We start from the raw sequence: 18997 nt of genomic DNA, 5'->3' as shown, positions 1-18997 counted from the left end.
CAGGAGATTGCAGTTTCATTACACACCGGAAGAAAAGAATTACAGAAAATCAATGTGAGTGATGCAGCGACGCAAGTGCTACAGCATTAGAGTCAGCCTGCCTTTCGAGTCTCCAATACAAAGAATAGCTGCTAGGTGACTGATCTGCGTTTTTAAATTCACTTTCGCTATGGATTTGTGTTACCAGGAGGCTTTTGGAGGTTGGAAGGACGTGGGTGGGGGCCTTTGGAAAGTGGAGGTTGGTGGGTGGAAGCTCGCACATGGGAGACTCTATGCTTCTGGGACCAGGAGATGGAGGCACACCAATGGCAACAGTATAACCAAAAGCCATAGACTTTTCTCGATAATAAAAGCTCTACTGCCAAAGCAAGAAGTGGCAAGAAGTGTGCTTTCATTGCTATACCATGCGTTTCATTAAAGAAAAATGTCACTCTGCCTGGACAGCAGCGTCAAATATACATACCTTCTGCCCATCCATGTCACTCTCTAGTTTCTCTAGATACTGCAGGGTATCCCTGTGGGTGGCTTCGAACTCTTCCAGGTCACGGCTCAGCTTCAGGTTGCTTGCCTTTAGGGATGCAATGGTCGTGATGTGCTGAGACGCCTGCAGCAACACACAGGTAAGCAGGGGAGAGAAAAATTTGGAGATGCAATGTGTCAATCTGTGTGCGTTGGACAGCAAGAACGGCCAGGATAATCAAGAAAAATTTTCCATACAACAGAGAGTGAAGAAATCAATTTGCCAGTCTGGCTAATCAGTAAGCACACATAGAACCATCAAAGTCTGTAACAAAAGCATATTATTCCAGAGCCCAGATAATTTTAAACACTTTCTGGGTGTCCCAAGCACAATCTGTGAGTGCCGCAGTACCAACGTTCCTTTTAGCCCCTCCAAGATAGAATGGCTGCCTCAGCAGTGCTTCCCTTTACAGCCAGACAAGATTAATCAAATCTTAGTAACTATATGACACGCTATGCATCTGAGTTCTCTTTTTCGTCCATGCCAGGCGGGAATGGCAGGAAGTTATGACATGTGGGATTCCTTGGATCCTTTTGAGAGCCGGGCTGCTCAGAGCTGAAGAGATTGAGGACTCCTGCTCTAAAAGAACTGGTCAAAACCACTAAGTTCACCATGCTTTGAGTTTCGTTATTTCTAGTGAACAACAGCCAGTGCACAGCAAATCATTAACTTGTCTACTGCAATTCTTTCTTGCATAAAAATGTGTGATTAACTGAAGGAGACATACACCTGTGTTGATAAGAAGATATGGCGCTTTTTAGTAGTGCAGTGATACACTGCTGCGTCTTGAGTACTCAATAGCGATTGTGATTTGCTCTCATAATAACAATACTCAGTTTACAGTATGTCAAAAGAGTATACTAGTTTAAAGGCGCTGATAGTCTACAAGTCCAAGGCAAACGTTGGGGATTTTTTTTAATGTTTTGTTGTTGGTATAAGACAAGAATTAGTCTTATAATGATTATCGGGATAAAGAATATTAAATGCAAAGCGGAAGGAAAACAATGCGCCGATGGTGGTGCGTTGTTTTTCCATCGGCGCATTGTTTTTGCCTTCCGCTTTGCATTTAATATTCTTTATCCTGATAATAACCATAATACATTCTTGTCAAATACCAACAACAACAACAACAAAAAAAAATCCCCAACGTTTGCCTTGGACTCGTAGACTGTCAGCTCCTTAAACTCTACTATAATGAGCCCTCCATTTCCCTTTCAGTTGTCTGCATTAAAGGAGTATAGAAACTTCATTTTTGAGTTCGTGTTTTATGCTCTGTAATGATGTGCAAGACATTACTGTACATGAATCGCCTCATGACATTCGCCTATAGCCGCTGAATAATTTATAATCAAATTTCTTTTCTCACCAGTTTTGGTTTCGATTTCAACAGTCGAGCGATGGCTGTGACGTCAAAGTCAAGTCTAGGTCACGTGAGGGATGAATAAAACCGCGATATAATCATTCCTGTGTCCTTTTAACTTTTAACCCTTTCGCTGTCGGGCGTTTCTGGCTGTGACGCACCCCCAGTGTCGGCTTGGCTTCAGGAAACGAGCATAGCGATTTATTTTTGATTATAATTACTATGCAAATAACACAGTCAACGGAATATGCACATTTGAGTGTTCTGCATGTGTTTTTAATTAAAGGGACACTAAAGAGAAAACTGAAGTGGGCTTGCATCGATAGAATGCCAATTGCTGATTACAAAAAATCCACTCTTACTGAAAACAGAGCTGTTATAAGGTAGTAAAGAGGAAGAACAGAAATACAGGTATCGCCGCCACAGCCGAAACTCGCAACTACAAATCACGTGACGCGCTAGGGATCACGGAGGCTGACAAATGCGAATTACGTTGCCCGTTTGAATGCGGTCGTAGGTTTTGTCTCGAGTATAATAACACGCTTTTATCTTACGTAAACGACGGCGAAAAGACAATGTAAACGTTACAAGGCAAATACAAAAATATACTTGGAGGCGCCCACTTCAGTTTTGGTTATGTTTCGGCTCAGGCATTTCGTGCGTACTCGGATAGTTTGTTTGGACCTGCAGCGCCTGAATTACGAGCTTGGAGCAGCAGATGCGCCTGGCTCGTTCCCATTTGAGCATTGGGAGGCGCGAGGAGCGAAATTCGCTGCCGCCGACACGCTCCTTCGTTCACACTTCTGTGCCAGCATATCGCCGCCGTCGCCACTTCGACTGCGAGCTCCCGTTAACCCTGACCGGACCGCTCGACTGCAGCTACGTACGCTACGAAAAGCATACATATGCTAAGTACCGAAGGAAAAACACATTATCATTCAATTGTTCACTAAATCATGGCACATCTGACAAACATACTGCGTCAACAAGAACTTCAACGTGCTATTTGCAGGCATCGTAAACAAAAGGGGCATACTTGCCGCTCATACCAAGGAGAGCGTCGATATATTGCGCTCGTCGCCCGGCGAAAAAAAAGGGCCTCGGGTAAAAAGTAAAAACTAAAAATAACGAAGCACCAGAAATACATTACAAAAGGTAAAAAAAAAAAAAAAAAAATCGATTTGTAGGAAAAAAAAAAGAAAAAAAAACGCCAGTAGTGGTAAGATTCGAAGTCGCCACTGCCTGCTCCGTAACGCTCGGCACTAATTTTACTGTATCAGGGTCTTTACTATATCAGCTGTTGGTGTTATTATGGTCCTGAAGATTCTATCCGCACATGGTGCCGAATAAGGAAAGGCCGGTCCCAATTGAGTGTGATAGTATATTATATGGCCACTAGTGAAAAAGCCAATATGTGCATTATGAAGCCCTCGGTAGGTAGTTATGGCTGAGCATTGATCGATCGGTAGGCTGTGTGAAACCAAGAAACCACATGACATGGCCAAGTTGGCAGGAGTTGGCTGGAGATGGGAATCTCAACTCGTATTCTCCAACCCTGGTAAAACATGCTAGTATCCCACAGGGCATGTTTGCAAGTCTTGGAAAGTCGGGTGGTCTTCCACATAATGTGGTAGCTTAGAGGTGTATGCTAATGAGTAGTATGCGTGAGATAATCAAGGTACAAATTAAGGAACTAGTGGTTAAGTAAGTACTAGTAGCAAAGTGCGTGTATGCAAAAAAGAATCCTCAGGGGGAGCCTCAGACACAAGAGAAAAATCCAAACTCAAGGTAACAAGGGTGGAAGCAGGCTCGAGCATTTTGGAGCAGCTCTGGGAGCAGTCATAATGGCATTTTGGAGCAGCTTTGGAGCAATCAAAAAAGAGTTTTGGAGCATTCGAATTATGTTTTGGAGCATGTTTATATACAGTAAAACACCCTTGATAATTTCAGTTTTCTATTCCTGACATATAAAATCTCTCTTTTTATTCCCTATATGCAACGTTGAGTGCTTCTGCAAGACTACGCACGCACTTCTGACACGACAAAAGGCCAAAACATGTTATGATGTTTAAAACAACACGGGCTGACCTAAGCAACAATTTGGAACAGACTTACAGCAAATGGAATGCTTGCTTATGTACTTCATAACCGAACACCAAGTTTGATCTAAAGCTTTTGCCTATTTTGACTTGATAGATTCAAAAGTGGAGTCTATCATTTCGATGCGCTCAAGCAGCGCTAATATTATGGGCATTTGCATCAATGAGCACATTTCCGCTATCTTCTGCATGTTCTTTGATCCTACACCTGTGTTGATAAATTCTCGAGCACTGACCAGTACTGCTTTCAGGGAGGATAGACGATACTAAGCCTTTTCCTCCTTCAGCTTTTTTACTTGTCTCCTGCCAGTAGCTCATTTTTTTGTTTAGGCAGTGCTGGAGTTTGAGTTTTAACAAGTTGGCGACAGGCTATATGTGGCCTTCCCACACCCTTTAGAAGTTTTCTAGTGATTGGCACCTTTAGCACCCTACAACGCTTCGAGTATGCTTTTGTCTGACATAGGGCTGACGTGCTGGTCACTGGCAAAGACACTCGGTGATAAGTACGTGCTTGTTTTTAAAGCAAGAGCATTAGAAGAGCTTGTGTACTTTTTACCATCTCACAAGTTTCCTAACGGTTCCAGTGCAAGAGATGTTATACTTCAGTCATCGGTGCACTGCTATTGTTCCTATGTTGAGCTAAATTTGATAGTAAAAAATTGCAGCAATCAGTTTTGAACAGTTCTGGAGCAATATTGCGTTTTGGAGCAGGGAAAGCAGTTTGGAGCAGAATGGAGCAATTGGTGCAGCGCTTCTACCCCAAGGTAAACACAGCTGAACAGGGGCAAAACATGCCTGCCCATGTAGATTGCATTTACCCCAGCCTTTTAACTCCCAGGTTATTCCTTAGTGAAATGTGCCCAGAAGGGCACAGGGGCGCACCTCTTCCTTGAGGGCGACTGCCTCCTGTTGGTAGGCGGCCTCCTTGCGCTGCCAGGCCTTGGCAGAGGCCTCGAGGGCACCCAGCTGCCGGCGCAGCTCAGCCACCTGGTCGCTCAGCTCCCGCACCTGGGCCTCCCGCTCACGCAGGTGGCCCTGCAGAGACTCCAGGGCCGCATCTGCTTCCTTCTCTCCCTGCAGCCGGTCCTGAAGCTGCTCACCCAGACGCTGCCTGCACCGCAGTTAACAACAGCCGAACACAGGCTCCCCTCTGTGCCCATCTCCACACTAGTTTTCCAAGAAATGCCACTTTCTGAAAGCCATACCATAACTATTCATGGGCTTATCTCACTGTGAACATGTGAAGGATTGCACGACAAGAGAAGAAAGATCAAGTGGAAGAAAACAGGCCCACCTCCTGCTAACAATGATGTGATGACAGACAGTTGTTTGTGGAAGTCGCATGGCCAGCTTTATGCAAACCACGAATGCTCCCTCAACGGCAGATGTTGCATCAACTATGCCATACCAGTCCATGAAAGTGCTTGGATACGTGAAAAGAAGTGGCTTTTATCAAGTTGAAATCCCTCGAGTTCTATCAAATGCACTGTGTGCGCCACAGAACACACACGCAGAAATTATGCAATGTTATGAATGCTCCTTGCAGTAGCAAGGCACTTAGCCAGAAGTTGTGCCACAAAAAGGTAAAAGCATGACCTAAAGTAGATGCTGCACTCTGCATTCTATTACAGGTTGAGCCAGGATGTATCGAACGCATATATTAAGGCTTTGATGCGAAGCAGGTTGGGGCCTGTAATGCTTAGTGAGTGGTACGTGCCATACTGGCGGGCCGCACATTTCTGAAAAAAGCGAGCCAATAATGTGGGTGCATTTGTTTCTAGGTTACAAGAAAGCTCATCTATTGCCATACATCCTTTTCAAGTGACCTCTTGCAAGCTCAATGCATCTGGGCTTGACTGCAGCAGGTGGGCCAGATGCAATGATACGGCATAATGTGAAAAAAATTAAAAACTTACTTGCTAGTTTTCTCCAGCAACAATGATTCCTTGAGCTCGAAAATTCTCTTGTTCAGCTTGTCTACAGTTTCCTTGTGAGCCACCCTGCATTGCACAGCCAATGTTCAATTATACAGCAAGTGCATGGAATAAAAACAATCAGTGCAAAACAGCCAAAATTGAGATCAAAATTTCAATTCTCTTTAACTCCTGAATGAAAGTGGAAAATAAACTGTGAGAAGCGAAAGGTGTTTGCAATCTTAGCATTTGTCATGGTGTTCAATAATCATGATGTTTTAGTTCCAGAAAGAAAATGCCACTAAAAATGCACTTTCTGTGGCTGGTTCACACCTGCTTTTACAAGTGAATACACCAAAGTGACAGTCAATACCACACCCAATCCCCTTACCATATACTATCAGTGGGTTGATCTGCTTATCACATATCAACAATGTAATAATACAAAGGTCTGGCAAAAATCACTGCTTACCGTTCAGCTTCAAACCCTGCATTCTTCTTCTCCGCCTCTTCCAGTTCTTTTTCATAGCTGACCACCTGCTTGTCCAGCTCCTCACATGTTTCCTTGAGCATCTCCAGAGTCTGCAAGAATCAATACAGCAGATGGATGAAACCTTTGCTCGCCAGATTGGTCAGACCAACAAGACAAAGTGCAGCTCACGAGGGTGTTGTTGCGGGCTAGTTGGTTTAACATTGCAAAAAAAGGAAACAGTGCAAACACAGCACAAAGCGAGGGACAAACACTGGCCACACAGAAGACAAAGCGAGTAGCCACCCAAAAGGTGGAAGCCAAAGGACAAAATCAGGACCAGAAATCTATGCAACAGTCCACAGACCGCTCACTCTCGCTGCACAAAACTTTTTGCATCTGTATGTCAGAAGTAATGAGCCTATATAAATTGTTCCCAGATTCCCTTGCAACATCCCAGCCCTTCTGCCATTTGTGATGCAGCTTCATTAACAAAAAAACTGTTGCTCTAAAGGTTTTGTCACTCACCTGTAAACACACACAAAAAAAGAAAGAATGACAGCACTGTCACAAAAGCCTTTTTTTCTCCTGTGTGGTTAAAATCTGACAGTGTAAAGTCAAAAGAATATAGTAGTAGGTTAAGAGTTCCAAGCCTCAAGCTCCGATTACTTGCAGGAATGCCAGTGCCACGTCCAATTCCCTCGACGCATGCCTCATTCATAAAAGCTGCCCTTCAGGAGAAAAATACTACCTCTGCAATGATGCAAGCAAGGCAACAAGACAGTGCCTGCCAACCAATGCTGAAGTGGTAAACATGTTGTGAAGCAACACATGGGAGATGCTGGTGGGCTTAGTTTACATTCCATCACGCTACCCCAAATGTGCAATAACATCACACAGCAGAACAAGGGCCCTTTGCAATCCTTCCCCTGGGCATGAACGACACCAGCGCTAAAGCAGCAACTACCTAGACAAGGGTGAGACACAAGATGGAGACGATGAAGTGTCCCCCACCGATCTATATGTCTCTTCTCTAGGACGCTACCACTTTAGAGCTAACCTTTGACCTGCATTGCAACAAAAGCTGGCCTCACTTGAGACTGCACACCCTCACCTTGAGCAGTTTGTCGGACCTGGCGCGCTCCTTCTTGAGCTCCTCCTGAAGCTCCTTCGAGCTGATCACAGCTTGCGTGCGCACCTCTGCCTCACGCTGTGCTTCCAGCTGAAGCACCTGGCTCAGGATGGTTGCCACAGGAGTCAAAAGGACGAGGATGGGGAAGCAGGGAACAAACAAAAAGAAAAGACACATGCACAATGCAAAAGAATAAAAAACCGAAACGAACTGAGACCCAAAAAGAGCCATGCTACAGCTTGTGTCATTCCAAACAATCCTCGCAGAGCAGCTATGCTGCACAAAGAGCTGGAATACATACACACAAAAGCACACGTAAAATAGAACAAGGCAGGCAGTATGCATGGGAAGCGGCTTCACACAAAGCAGGCTACTCAAAGGTTGCATAATTATTGGGCTTCTCTGTACAGAAGCAACATCATGGGTAATGAATGAGGTATATTGCAGGCGGGTGGGGGCTTAAAATGCAAACTTTGACCACCTCGAATTCGTCACCTGCTTAAGAGCTCAATATAGGGTGTTTTAACACTTTTCCTCCATCAAAAATATGCACAAAAATAAAAATCAATCAAGCTCAAGCTGCATGCTTTTGCATCTCAGGCCTGTGAGAAGAAAAAACAGTTCTTGCACAGAACAAGCATCTGAGAAAGTTCAAAAATAACACAGCACAAGCAGAGCAAATGCTCTTCAAGACAGTAAAAATGTTGGCAATATGGTGATGAATGCTAGAAGCACCACAGTTCGCACTTATCCATACAATAGCAGTACTAGCTACATGGGTGTGTATGTATTGCATCCATGAGGAGAGCATTGTAGATCACTGCGATTACCTTCTGTAATGCCCAGCAAGTAGAAAAATGTAGAAAACTACAAGCTACTCTTTCACAATTTAGGAATTCAAGATCTTACACACTTGCCATCAAAATATCAATACATGCATATTGCTTTTCAAGTGCAGGAAGGCACACTTGTCAAACTCATAGTCAAGACACAGATGTCAAACTACACTTTTAAAAGAGCTACAAAAATAGGCAACAAGCAATGCAAGTTTTCTGACCCTTAATACCTCATCCGGTCGCCCACAATCCTAGTATGTCAGTGGCCACTAACATTTTTGCAACTGACTGTGCTTCAGTTGAAAGGTTTATTGTAGTTAAATTACCCTATTTACAAGAATATAAGATGCATTTTTCTCCACTGATTGTTGCTTTCATAATGCGCACCGAGTTATATTCGGACCTATAGCAAGAATACAGTGTGGTCTTTTTTTCTTTTTTTTTTCCTCGGTGCTCAAGAAGCCTACAGCACACTTCACCACCAGGCTAATAAGCTGATAGAACAAACCAGCTTTTTGACAGCCTTCGAGCTGTGTGGCATGCACAAGTCAAAAAGGTAGCGATGAATGCGAAAGGAAGGCAGTGTAGTTCACTGAGAAAAAATAGAGTTAATTAAGGAGAGGACTGTGTAGCGTGAAACACATAACAGCACTGGCACCACAGTGGCTGCTGCTGCATGAGTGGGTGCATGAGTCTCTAAAGTACTTTACCTCAAATAGTATTGTTACTTGATTCCGTATTTTTGCATGCATTTTGCTTATTTCCAAGCCCTCAGGTACCGTTGACCTGAGAGAAGTGATTTTTGCCAGTAGGTATATAGTCTTGAGTCAATAAATAGACCAAAGACAAAAGACAGAAGAGATGAGGCAAGTGCGGTGACTGGTCGCCGTATGTGCCTTGTCTCTTCCCTGCCCTTAGTCAGCTCACCTGAATCGGCTGAGATTGCATTATAGTGGTAATGTCTCATTTCTATATTTGTTTTCATGAGGTGTCAAACTTCTCCCTTGCGCTATATTCATGACTATATTATATATGTGTAAATATGGTATAGTAGATTTTCACATTAAGGCTACATCTTGGCTACTAGGCAAATTACAATGGAAGGTTCCCATACTATACTCTCACACTTTTTCTGACTATGCAGCCAAGGCTATGGGGGCGGAGCTTCCGTCACGGTGTTACCACATCACCTAGTTCTGGCATATCTGGCCTCAGGTACGATTTCAGCTCCACTTTTGCTTGAATTTATAGTTTTAGAGTCGTCAATGATGTAGAAATGATTTTCTTTAGAATACATAAGGCCTAAGTGAATGTGAATTCACGGTTAACGAATATCACTCGCTGCGTACGTTGCCGAAATAAGTGCACTGCAAAAGCATACAAAAACCGGAGGGTAGACGCAGCAGAAGCAGCCGACATACTCTTAGGGAGATTCCCCAGAAGGCACAGCTATCACGTTTGCTCGGCACACTGTAGTGATCTTAAAATGCACTACACTAATGTCGTACACACTTGCGCACAACGGCTTGTGTTGTAGTACAATCGTGGTATAATAATAACGTCAATATTTCCGTAATAGTTAATATTCCAGATCAAGATCTGTGAAATTTACGAAAGAACTATATTCTGCTGTGCAGTGAGCTGATGCATTTCGGCTATGCAGCTTTGGTTGCATAGCCAGAAAAAGTTGTCCGAGAGTATAACTTCAACCACCTGAGGTTCTTAATTTCTGTTGAAAAATATAATGAAGCACTTCAGCATAGGGAGAATTTTACTCCAAAAGGGAACTCTCAACTCGAGCACTCCATGGGCCTGGGCCTTCAAAAAACCCTTATCAGAAATTCTAAAATGTAACTGTCACGCAGCCCTTGTATACTTAAGCTATTATTTATATGCACCCCATTTTTGACTCCTGAATCTGCAATCTTTCCTGGTGTAATGGTCAAAACAAATCGAAATTTCAGGGGAGAACTTAAGTCATCTTACATGCAGCAAGGCAAAAGCATTTTAGCCGCTCTGCTGTGATTCTCTGAACGGCCCCGATCCCTCGAGAGAGAAAGAGAGAGTTTCTCTAGAAAGAGAAAGTCTCTCTCTAGAGGGAGTGGATGATGGGGAGAGAGGGCAAAGGGATGGAGGGGTAGAGAAAGAGAAAGCAGGGAAGAAAAAGAGGAGGAGAGCTAAAGAAAGTCTTCTCTCTCTCTCTCTGTGAGAGACAGACTCTACCTCTCTCTTTCTTATCACTATCACTATCTACCACTAACTATAACTACCAGTCACTATATACCAGAATCCCACTGATATCCCGCAGCATCGCACGGATCCATCTCATGCATAGATCTCGCCCACAGTTTCTGCATATAGTTTCTGCAGACGCCCCTCATAAGCCTGTTGAAGGCTTTCGCCTTAATAACAAATCACTTCTCCTAATGCTAGCCTTATCTTTAATCAACACATTATATTTGAGAGAAACTTTCTGGCCGCTTTCAGAGCAAACGAAAGTTCTGAAAGTAAGTAGCAGGTGAATAGCATAGCTTTTTCAGTTTAATAAGATCTCCACAAATAAGTAAACATTTTGAATACCTTTCCAAGCAGCCAGAATAAAACTCACATGACAATACACTAACATCTGCTGCATCAGGGCTTCAACAGGCTTACTCTGCACACCTAAAGCTGCCAGAAAGATATGTGCTTGCCAGATCAATTAGCTTCTGTCTAGCTTAACCATATCAGACCAGACCAGGCTAGACGTGTGTAGGGCTACCTTCTAGATGGTGAGGCCTGGCTTCATTAGATAAGTAGACACCACGCCCAGGCCGGGTCTCAGAAGGTAGGCCCATATAGTGCTCTAGTACCAACCACTAAATCAGCCAACATTGCCAAAAAGCTTGTAATTCAATGCCGCCAGCTAAATCTATCAGAGCTGCTACGCCAGACCTGCTTCACTAGAAGTGACATTTTGCAAGTGAATTGTGTGGAGTTTTGTTTCAAAATTAAACATTTCTCAGCCTTTTCTGTGTCCATAAAAAAAGAAAAGTGTAAAGTTCACAAAGCATGTCATGCAAAGCCAAGCTGGCAGGAAAAAGAGCACTAACTTCAAGATTCAGGCACACACTCTCCAGGACAGAAAAAGAAACAAACCACAGCACTAGGTCGTTGATAAAATATAGAGCACCACTAGACAAAAATGCAATAATAAAATGTCAAAACCAATGCTGTGGCATAAAGGAGCTGAAATAAAAACAGGGTAGGTGTCAAGAGGATTGGCAGGTAGAAGTCAAGAGACAAGGGGGTTACAGGTTAGAGGCACAAATGAGATTGAGCTGAAGCCTCAACGAGGCTTTAAGGCTTTGATTCTTATTTATTTTATTTTTTAAGGCTTTCTATTCTTTAAGGTAATAAAGTGATGTGATGTGAATGCAGACTGCAAATCTCACACAAAAAAGGAAAAACAATATTTTCTGAAAAATGAATAGTTTGTGATTTGCTCGCTTGACTCATTTTCTGCGCCATCTAAAAGCATCACTGCTGATATCTGCTAAGCAGTACTTAAATTTTTTTTTTCTTTTTAAATGTTGCAGGCACGAACAATCAAGCAGGTAAGCTAAAATACAGTCCAGCCCAATTATAACAAAGTCGGAGGGAATCGGAAATGGCTTCGCTGTCTCTATTTCTATTTCGCTAATTCGTTACATCTGGACTGTGAAAACCTAAAGTAGGTGACCGAAAGTTTTGACCCTTGATTTTTTAGACATGCAAAATTGGGACTTATTCATGGCACTGCAACAGACTCCACAGAACTAATGAATACGAGCACCTGAAAGAAATAGTAGAAAATAATGAGTGCCTCCGCAGTCTGCATCGCAGTGCGACGCAGTAGCAGTGGTGCCTGTTCACAGACGGTTCTGCCGCATTTTGAAGATGCTTCATTGCATGGACTATGCGGTGAAGAATCCTCAAAACAAGATGATTCTACAAATTCGGCAGGTTCGCTTCCGCAGCTGTACTATGTCTAAGCCAGCGTGTTCGCCCACCACGTACCAACAACAGTACAGCCAAAGGACACCGACTGCCGCCCATCGTCTGTGTTAACACTGCGCGGCGAGTCAGTCAAGCACAGAATGGGCAAAAAACTGCCGGCTCCCATCCTCTTTTATGTGCCAACCGGAGTTCATGTAAAGTGATTTTTATTTATTTTTTTCATTTTGATTTTTGGACGTTTTTGTGGTCCCTAGTGAGCCCGAAAACTCAGCTACAACTATTGGCAAATTGATTTATCGCCACTGGAAGAAGCGGTCAAGTTTTTCCTGAACACGTTTCGCTCCTAGCGGCCTCCACGTCGTCCAGGTGCAAAGTGAAATTTTGCTCCGAACTCTCGAGGAACATCCATAGAGCTTCAGCTGCTGCAGTGGTCATCAGCTCTGAGACTAGACAAAGCCAGGGTCAACAGAGGCGGTGAGCCAAGCTATTCAGCTTGGCTCAACCTTTCCCTTCAGACGTCGCAGCACATGCGGCCGTCAGCCATTTTTCGTTCTTATTTTCGCACAGAAATTTCTCTGAAAGGTGTAAAAGTGTTCCAACGATTATTCCTCATTTGTAACAAAATGTCTTCGCTATACCCGCTGAACCACTTTTACTTAATCTATTAAAACCATACCCAAATTGTATTGAAAATGCAAACATGGGAGTGGGAAACTGAAATACCTTCATTGTAACTGCTATTTCGCTAAAGTGGCTTAGCTATAACCGGGCTAGACCGTAATTTTAAAATAATTTTCTTTCAGGCATGCAACACTCAAAGTACAGTGCATCATGCTAAAGGTATGCACCTGTTAGTGATAGCCAATACTATGTATGCCAAAAAAGAAAGAAAGAAAAGAAAAGTGATTATCTGGGTGTAGATACAGTGACAACTTCCACAAGACAAAAAGGGACTCTAAAGCATACCTTGCATTTCATAGTAAGCTCCCGACACTCATCAGACTTTGAGACACATTTGGCTTCCAGATCTTTCGTTGACTGCAAAATGAAAGACGGGCACAATGAGAATGTTTCTAGCGATTTGTAAAAGAAAAAAGTGCACATAGAGGCAGCCATGAAAGAAGTGAGAAAGGAAGTTTGAGACAATGCATATGAAAAGGGCAGCTAGTAGAACAACTTTGAAAGCAGTGCAACGCATTGTGAGCAATACTAGATGCGCATACATATACATAGCAGTGAGCCAGTTGAAGCCCCACACACCCCACCAAGGTGCACTTGTAAGCACTTTTGCTTACTGCCCTCATCACGGTCAGGGCAAGAATGCGTTCTGCGCACATGCACAGCTAGCTATGATGCAGCTATGATGGTTGGGAAACACACGTGTAGCAGTTGTAGCAGTAGCATTCACAGCGTACATAAAACAAATGTGACACTGCTGCTTTTCTCTTTTTATTACCAATTCCACCCCTTGCAAAAACTCACTAATGGCAATTTCTTTAATTGACATTAAAATAATAATTAATTGCCATTGATAAAACCAAATTAAACAGTAATAACATGTAGCAATGTCTTCCAAATTATGCCACTGTTATATGGCATCATGCTGCGTGGTGTGCACAAGATAGGGCATCAGTAGTGTGCCGTGTGAGAAGATGCACGAAACTAACATCATTTAAAACAGGAGCGAGAGGCACATAATGAACTGGAAATATCAGTGAAGTATGGGCAAGATAAGACGAGAGCAGAACACAAGAACAGAATGCAAAGGATTCTAATGACAGAGATGTGAAGTTTTTGAAGAAGAGCATAGTGAGCAACATAGTGCAAGACAAAATGTGGGACAAAGAAAGGAAGGCGGGACATGCAGCAGCAGTGCAACAAAGCAGCTATCCCACTTTGTCACAGTAGAATAGGCTCCCTAACTGTTGTCTTTATTTTTCCATCTAAGTGTTTTCGCCAAAAACAAAGCACAAGAAACAGGAATATTATTGAATTCGGTTGATGACCCCTTCGTTACTGTGATCAGGGACACAAGCCATGGCCTTTGCCTGAAGCAATAGCTCCTGTCCCCTTACGTTGGCTGTGGTTCCCAGTGAGAGTTCACATGTGGAGTTGTTGGGTTGGCAAGGCCAAACACTGGTCTAACCAAGCGAGGAACCCATTTGTAGAAACATACAGGCTTGGGCACAATCAGCCCAGCTTTGTCATCACAACGGTTAGGGTCTGAGCTCTTGTGGACTTTGCTCATGGTGCAATGGCCCCATTTACCCCAGGAAAAGTCCTTTACCCATCAATCACTGCAAGAAAAAAAAAAGAGAGAGAAAGAAGAAAAGCCATAAAAAAAGAGCCGTAAAGGCCAACACAATGAGGAACTGGATCTGGTCCCTGCAGGCACTCTGACTGTGAAAACATTGCTTCAATGTAACAAGTGCTTTTTTAACATACAAGCAATTCAGACCTGCACCAACCAAGTCAAGTGAACACTATACAATCGCTGACCGATTTTTTGGACTTCGCGGGACCCGAAAAACGACGTCCATAATCAAATAGTGCAAAAAATCTGTGAACTTAGAACCAGGCGACTTCCTCAACGCGACCTGCATGTGTGCAATGGCACACTGCGAAAGCGGATTGTGCTATGCTAAAACTCTTCAGTGGGAATATCAATTCACTTCATAACAATGCGACACAGCTGCAGGTCGTGCCACGAACAAATGCATGAGCTGTGCAAAGCAATAATATTCGCCTTCCATGGGTAAAAATGGTCACGAAGACCACGAGGTGGAACTCACAGGAATACAGTGAAAGGAATGAGAGAATCCGTAAATGTATGCCCCCCCCCCCCCACCCAACCTTGCTTCGCATGTGGCAGCGTAGAAGCCACGTTGGGCGCTGTTCATGTTCCTTTTCAATCTGATTGAGTGCTCTCGGGCTACCAGCTGACAGCACAGAGCATACCGTTACTGCCCCTACTTCAGATGGCAACAATGAACAAGCAGCCAAACTAGTCCGTCTCATTGGTTCCAAGTAAAACCAAGAGTGCACCTCTCCCGGCCTAGCAGAACCGGTTGACTGCGACAGCGATGCCTGCTTGCGGCTATATCATGCTTAAAAAAACAAAGCTTTTGGTCGGATGGCTCCCTATTTTAGTCCAAAGAAATCAAACTTTAAGGCTCTACAGAGTCCAAAATATCGGTCATGAAAATTGTGCGTTCCTATGACTCTGTACACATCTATCTCCAGGGCGACATGTGCGCCATTAGTGGCACCTTCGGCTTCCAGAGTAGTATTGCGCTCCATGGGAATACATCTAAACAGAAGTCTTAAATGCATTTTTATGATTGCACAGTGCAAGCACGACGTTGGCCCTTCATGAAGGAAAGCCCAGTACACCCTAAAACATATTGCAAAATTATGAAACCTCATTCTGAAAGCGATGTATTTTTAAGTTGCCGCTGGCCACCTGTACCACACAGGGGCGTGCCTCACAGAGACAGAACATTGTTTTTCTCATTTCACCGAGTAGGCAGCCATTCGTTCACAGTTGGAGTGTACTTTGAAGAGGACTGTGACAAAATATGCACTGACATTTAGAAGCGATATTTTTAAAACGACACGGTAAGTATGTACTGTGAAGCCAGACATGCCCTTGACAGGTGCTCTGTGAGCTGATGTGTCCTAACCGCAAAAGCTTCACCGGAAGTTCAGTATACTGTTACGTGCGTTTCACTGGTTCATAGTAATGAAACTGGGCAGCCTAGATGCTCTATGTGAAATGCAGCTCTCAAACGGCATGACAAATGAACGACAACCCACTGCACACCATTGCAGACGACCGCACAGATGATACCCCGGCTGCTGAAGTTGCTGGCGCGCAGACAGTGGAAGCGGCAGGGATGTCTGCGTTGCCATAACAGTCGGGTATCATCTGCGCCATCGTCTGCCAACATGCCATTTAAGTGTTGCTCTTCTTGTTTAGTATCTAATCTACCAGGCTTTAACGACTGTACTATGAACCGGTGGGGTGCATGTAACAAAATGTTGGACTCTAGGAGAAGACGGAGCGATTTGGAAACACCAGCTGGCAAAGTGCCTGTTAGAGTTATGCCTGGCCTCACAGCACACACTTATCGTGCCCTTTTAAACATATAGATTCTAAATGTCATTGCATACCGTGTTGCAGTGTTTTTCAAGGCACTTGATAGCTGTGAATGAAAGGCTGCCAACATGAGTACACAACGAAACGAGAAAGTTGTTTGGAAAATTTAGTTTAAATGAGCATCTTTGTATATTGCGCTCCCGTCCAATGCCGGCCGCCAGATGACTCCCATGTGCATGTATTTTCAAAAATACAATGCGTTCGAAGTGAGGCGTCATAATTTTTCCATCTTTTTGACGGTGTACTGGGCTTTCTTTTTCGAAGAGCCGGTAGCTGTGAAATATGAAAAATGCTTTTAAGGTTTTTATGTAAATGTATTCCTATGAGGCGCTATGCCACTGTGGGTTTAGAAATGGCCGCCAGCAGAGTAACGACCATTGCACGCCTGGTGGCGTCCACGGAGTCGATATGGTGCAAGATTGTTCTCAATACTGCACAAGTCCAAGTTATTGGAGTCCAAAAAATCAGTTGGCTACATTTTTCACACCAGCCCACTTTTACTAGTATTTACTGCTGGAACTGATCCTGAAGCAAAGTCACAATTTTGCTGACAAGCATATAAGGAAGGTTATTATAATGAATAAAAACAAAGGGTTTGCGTTAGCTGCCAGTTTTCAGAAGGACGTTTCAGCAGTTCATAGCTGCAAAACACACTTTCAGAAGCTACATTTTTGAAGTAATATACTGCACCTGGATATATCGTATTGCTGCTTACGTCGAACAGTCAGAACTTATCGTGCAAGTCTAATGGCACTCTTTGATGACTTTTTGCTCAAGGACACAAGGGATACATGCTTGTCCTGATGACAGGACAGCGAGAGGAGTGAGACCTACAGAAGAGGTCACCATCTTTCTGGCAGCACTAGCACTATGGAACCACAGCAAGAAATGAACGCAGGATGTGCTTGAGGAGGAACACCCTCAATCTAGTTATTTTCCTTGCAGGGTAAAGCCAACCTAGCAAAAACGTTAGCATGCTGAACATCGTCTGCAGTGCTTTGCTAGCTGTGATATAATGAGATTATTCTGTTGTAGCGTGCTACCAACAGGAAAACACCTCTTATATAAGCACGTTAGGCCTAGACAATGAGAGCGAGCGATGTACTGCCAGCACGACAGCAAGTGCCACATTGATGCAAGAAGCTAGTCGTTAGCATGAATGCAATGCATTGTCTCAATATATATATATCTTAAAACTCAGTTGTACAGATCTTGCTTGGGGCACAAAAATCGTGAAACGTTGGGTTGTGCCAGAGAATAGCTACACCTTCATTATCAAGTGTTTTACATCTCCTAGTTGCCATTCCCTCACAAATAAAGGAACATGAAAGGCTATAAGAACAAAAGTGCATGCATGTGTGCGTAAAAGCCAACAAAGCAATCAGAATGCAGAAGACTTAAAAGCCATGCGCAGCAATGATAGGCAAGGTGAACTGCTACCTACTACGCAACTTTCTCTCAGCATATGAACACGTTCCTCCAGCTTTGCCTTCTCAGTCTGCAACAGAGTGTGCGGAAGAAAAAGAGACGTACGGTTCCCCAAACATGAAGGGTAGTAATAAAAACAATCATTAGCTGGCAGGGCTGAACACATGCAACCAATAAAACACAGCATGTTGAATTGACAAATGTAAATCAAAATTTAATAGAGGGAAACGTTCATTTTATCTGCTTCCTAGTCACTCCTGTCAAATCAAATAATTCATTTTCCATTCTTTTTTTCCAAAAATTGGGGGCACAGCCGCAAAAAACTGCTGTAAATGTAGTCTGATGGGACGACTGCCCCTTCTTGGTCAGCAGGGCACCTTCTGCATATGGGATACATCATCAGCACACACTGTAGAAGTGTTTACAGGAAGTGCAAAATTAGTTAATCAAACTTGAAGGGACCAGAAAATTTGTTCATCTCAACAGAAGTGCCCCTACATATCAGTTTATGTATCGATGCTACATGGAAACAATAAAACAGCCTTTCAGGAGGAAGATAACTGCAAATAAAACATTTGTTGTCCTATGAAACAAGAAAGTTAACGACTTCGAGCATGAAACCAGCTTATGCTATCCTACTTGGAAATGGCATTGGTCTAGTTTCCTTTCAAAGCAATCGCTTACGGCAGCTTGTTCGGACAAAAAGCCACAGTCATCACAGTAGTAGTTGTCGGCACCGCATGTAAGAAGAAACTCGGGGGCTGTGTAAAAAAAAAAAAAAATTGTATCACGGTAATTTGTGGTTTTAGTGATAAATGAAAAACAAAGAAAAATAATTGAAAAAGAGGGCTTAAAGGTGCCAAAATGCTCAGAATGAAAAGCCAATACTTGATGATGCTACTTAATAAAATGCAATGTGTAATTTATCAATTATTTGAAACAATTAAAAAATGAAAAAATGCGTACAAAGGGTTCAAACTGCTCAAAATGGCAAGCCAGTGTTTGCTGATGCTAAGTATTGGTGTATAAAAAAAGTTAAAAAGAAAGAAAAAAAAGTGAAAAACCTTGGTCCATGTGTGTGAAACGCTATTGCTTCATACTCT

At 43.2% G+C, this 18997-nt stretch overlaps 1 protein-coding gene across 4 annotated transcripts in view; it reads right to left on the bottom strand.

The window, feature by feature from the left end:
* Positions 1-18997, bottom strand: part of LOC146197730 (citron Rho-interacting kinase-like) — a 173041-nt gene that overhangs the window by 84340 nt on the left and 69704 nt on the right. For 3 of the 4 annotated variants that reach the window (XM_084599641.1, XM_084599642.1, XM_084599643.1), the window contains exons 19-25: positions 17911-17964; positions 13274-13345; positions 7476-7592; positions 6365-6474; positions 5896-5979; positions 4862-5090; positions 464-604 (exon numbers count right to left, since the gene is read on the bottom strand). In XM_084599641.1, coding sequence (XP_084455767.1) covers positions 464-604; positions 4862-5090; positions 5896-5979; positions 6365-6474; positions 7476-7592; positions 13274-13345; positions 17911-17964 — 807 coding nt within the window. The remainder of the gene's footprint in view (positions 1-463; positions 605-4861; positions 5091-5895; positions 5980-6364; positions 6475-7475; positions 7593-13273; positions 13346-17910; positions 17965-18997) is intronic. The other variant, XM_084599644.1, reaches the window with a different exon arrangement.

Source organism: Amblyomma maculatum, chromosome 3 (assembly GCF_055883805.1).
Source record: "Amblyomma maculatum isolate TAMU_Amacu chromosome 3, ASM5588380v1, whole genome shotgun sequence".
In the NCBI taxonomy this organism is placed as follows: domain Eukaryota; kingdom Metazoa; phylum Arthropoda; class Arachnida; order Ixodida; family Ixodidae; genus Amblyomma; species Amblyomma maculatum.
The sequence above is the reverse complement of the archived record's forward strand: the minus strand, read 5'-3'. Positions and strand labels throughout refer to the sequence as shown.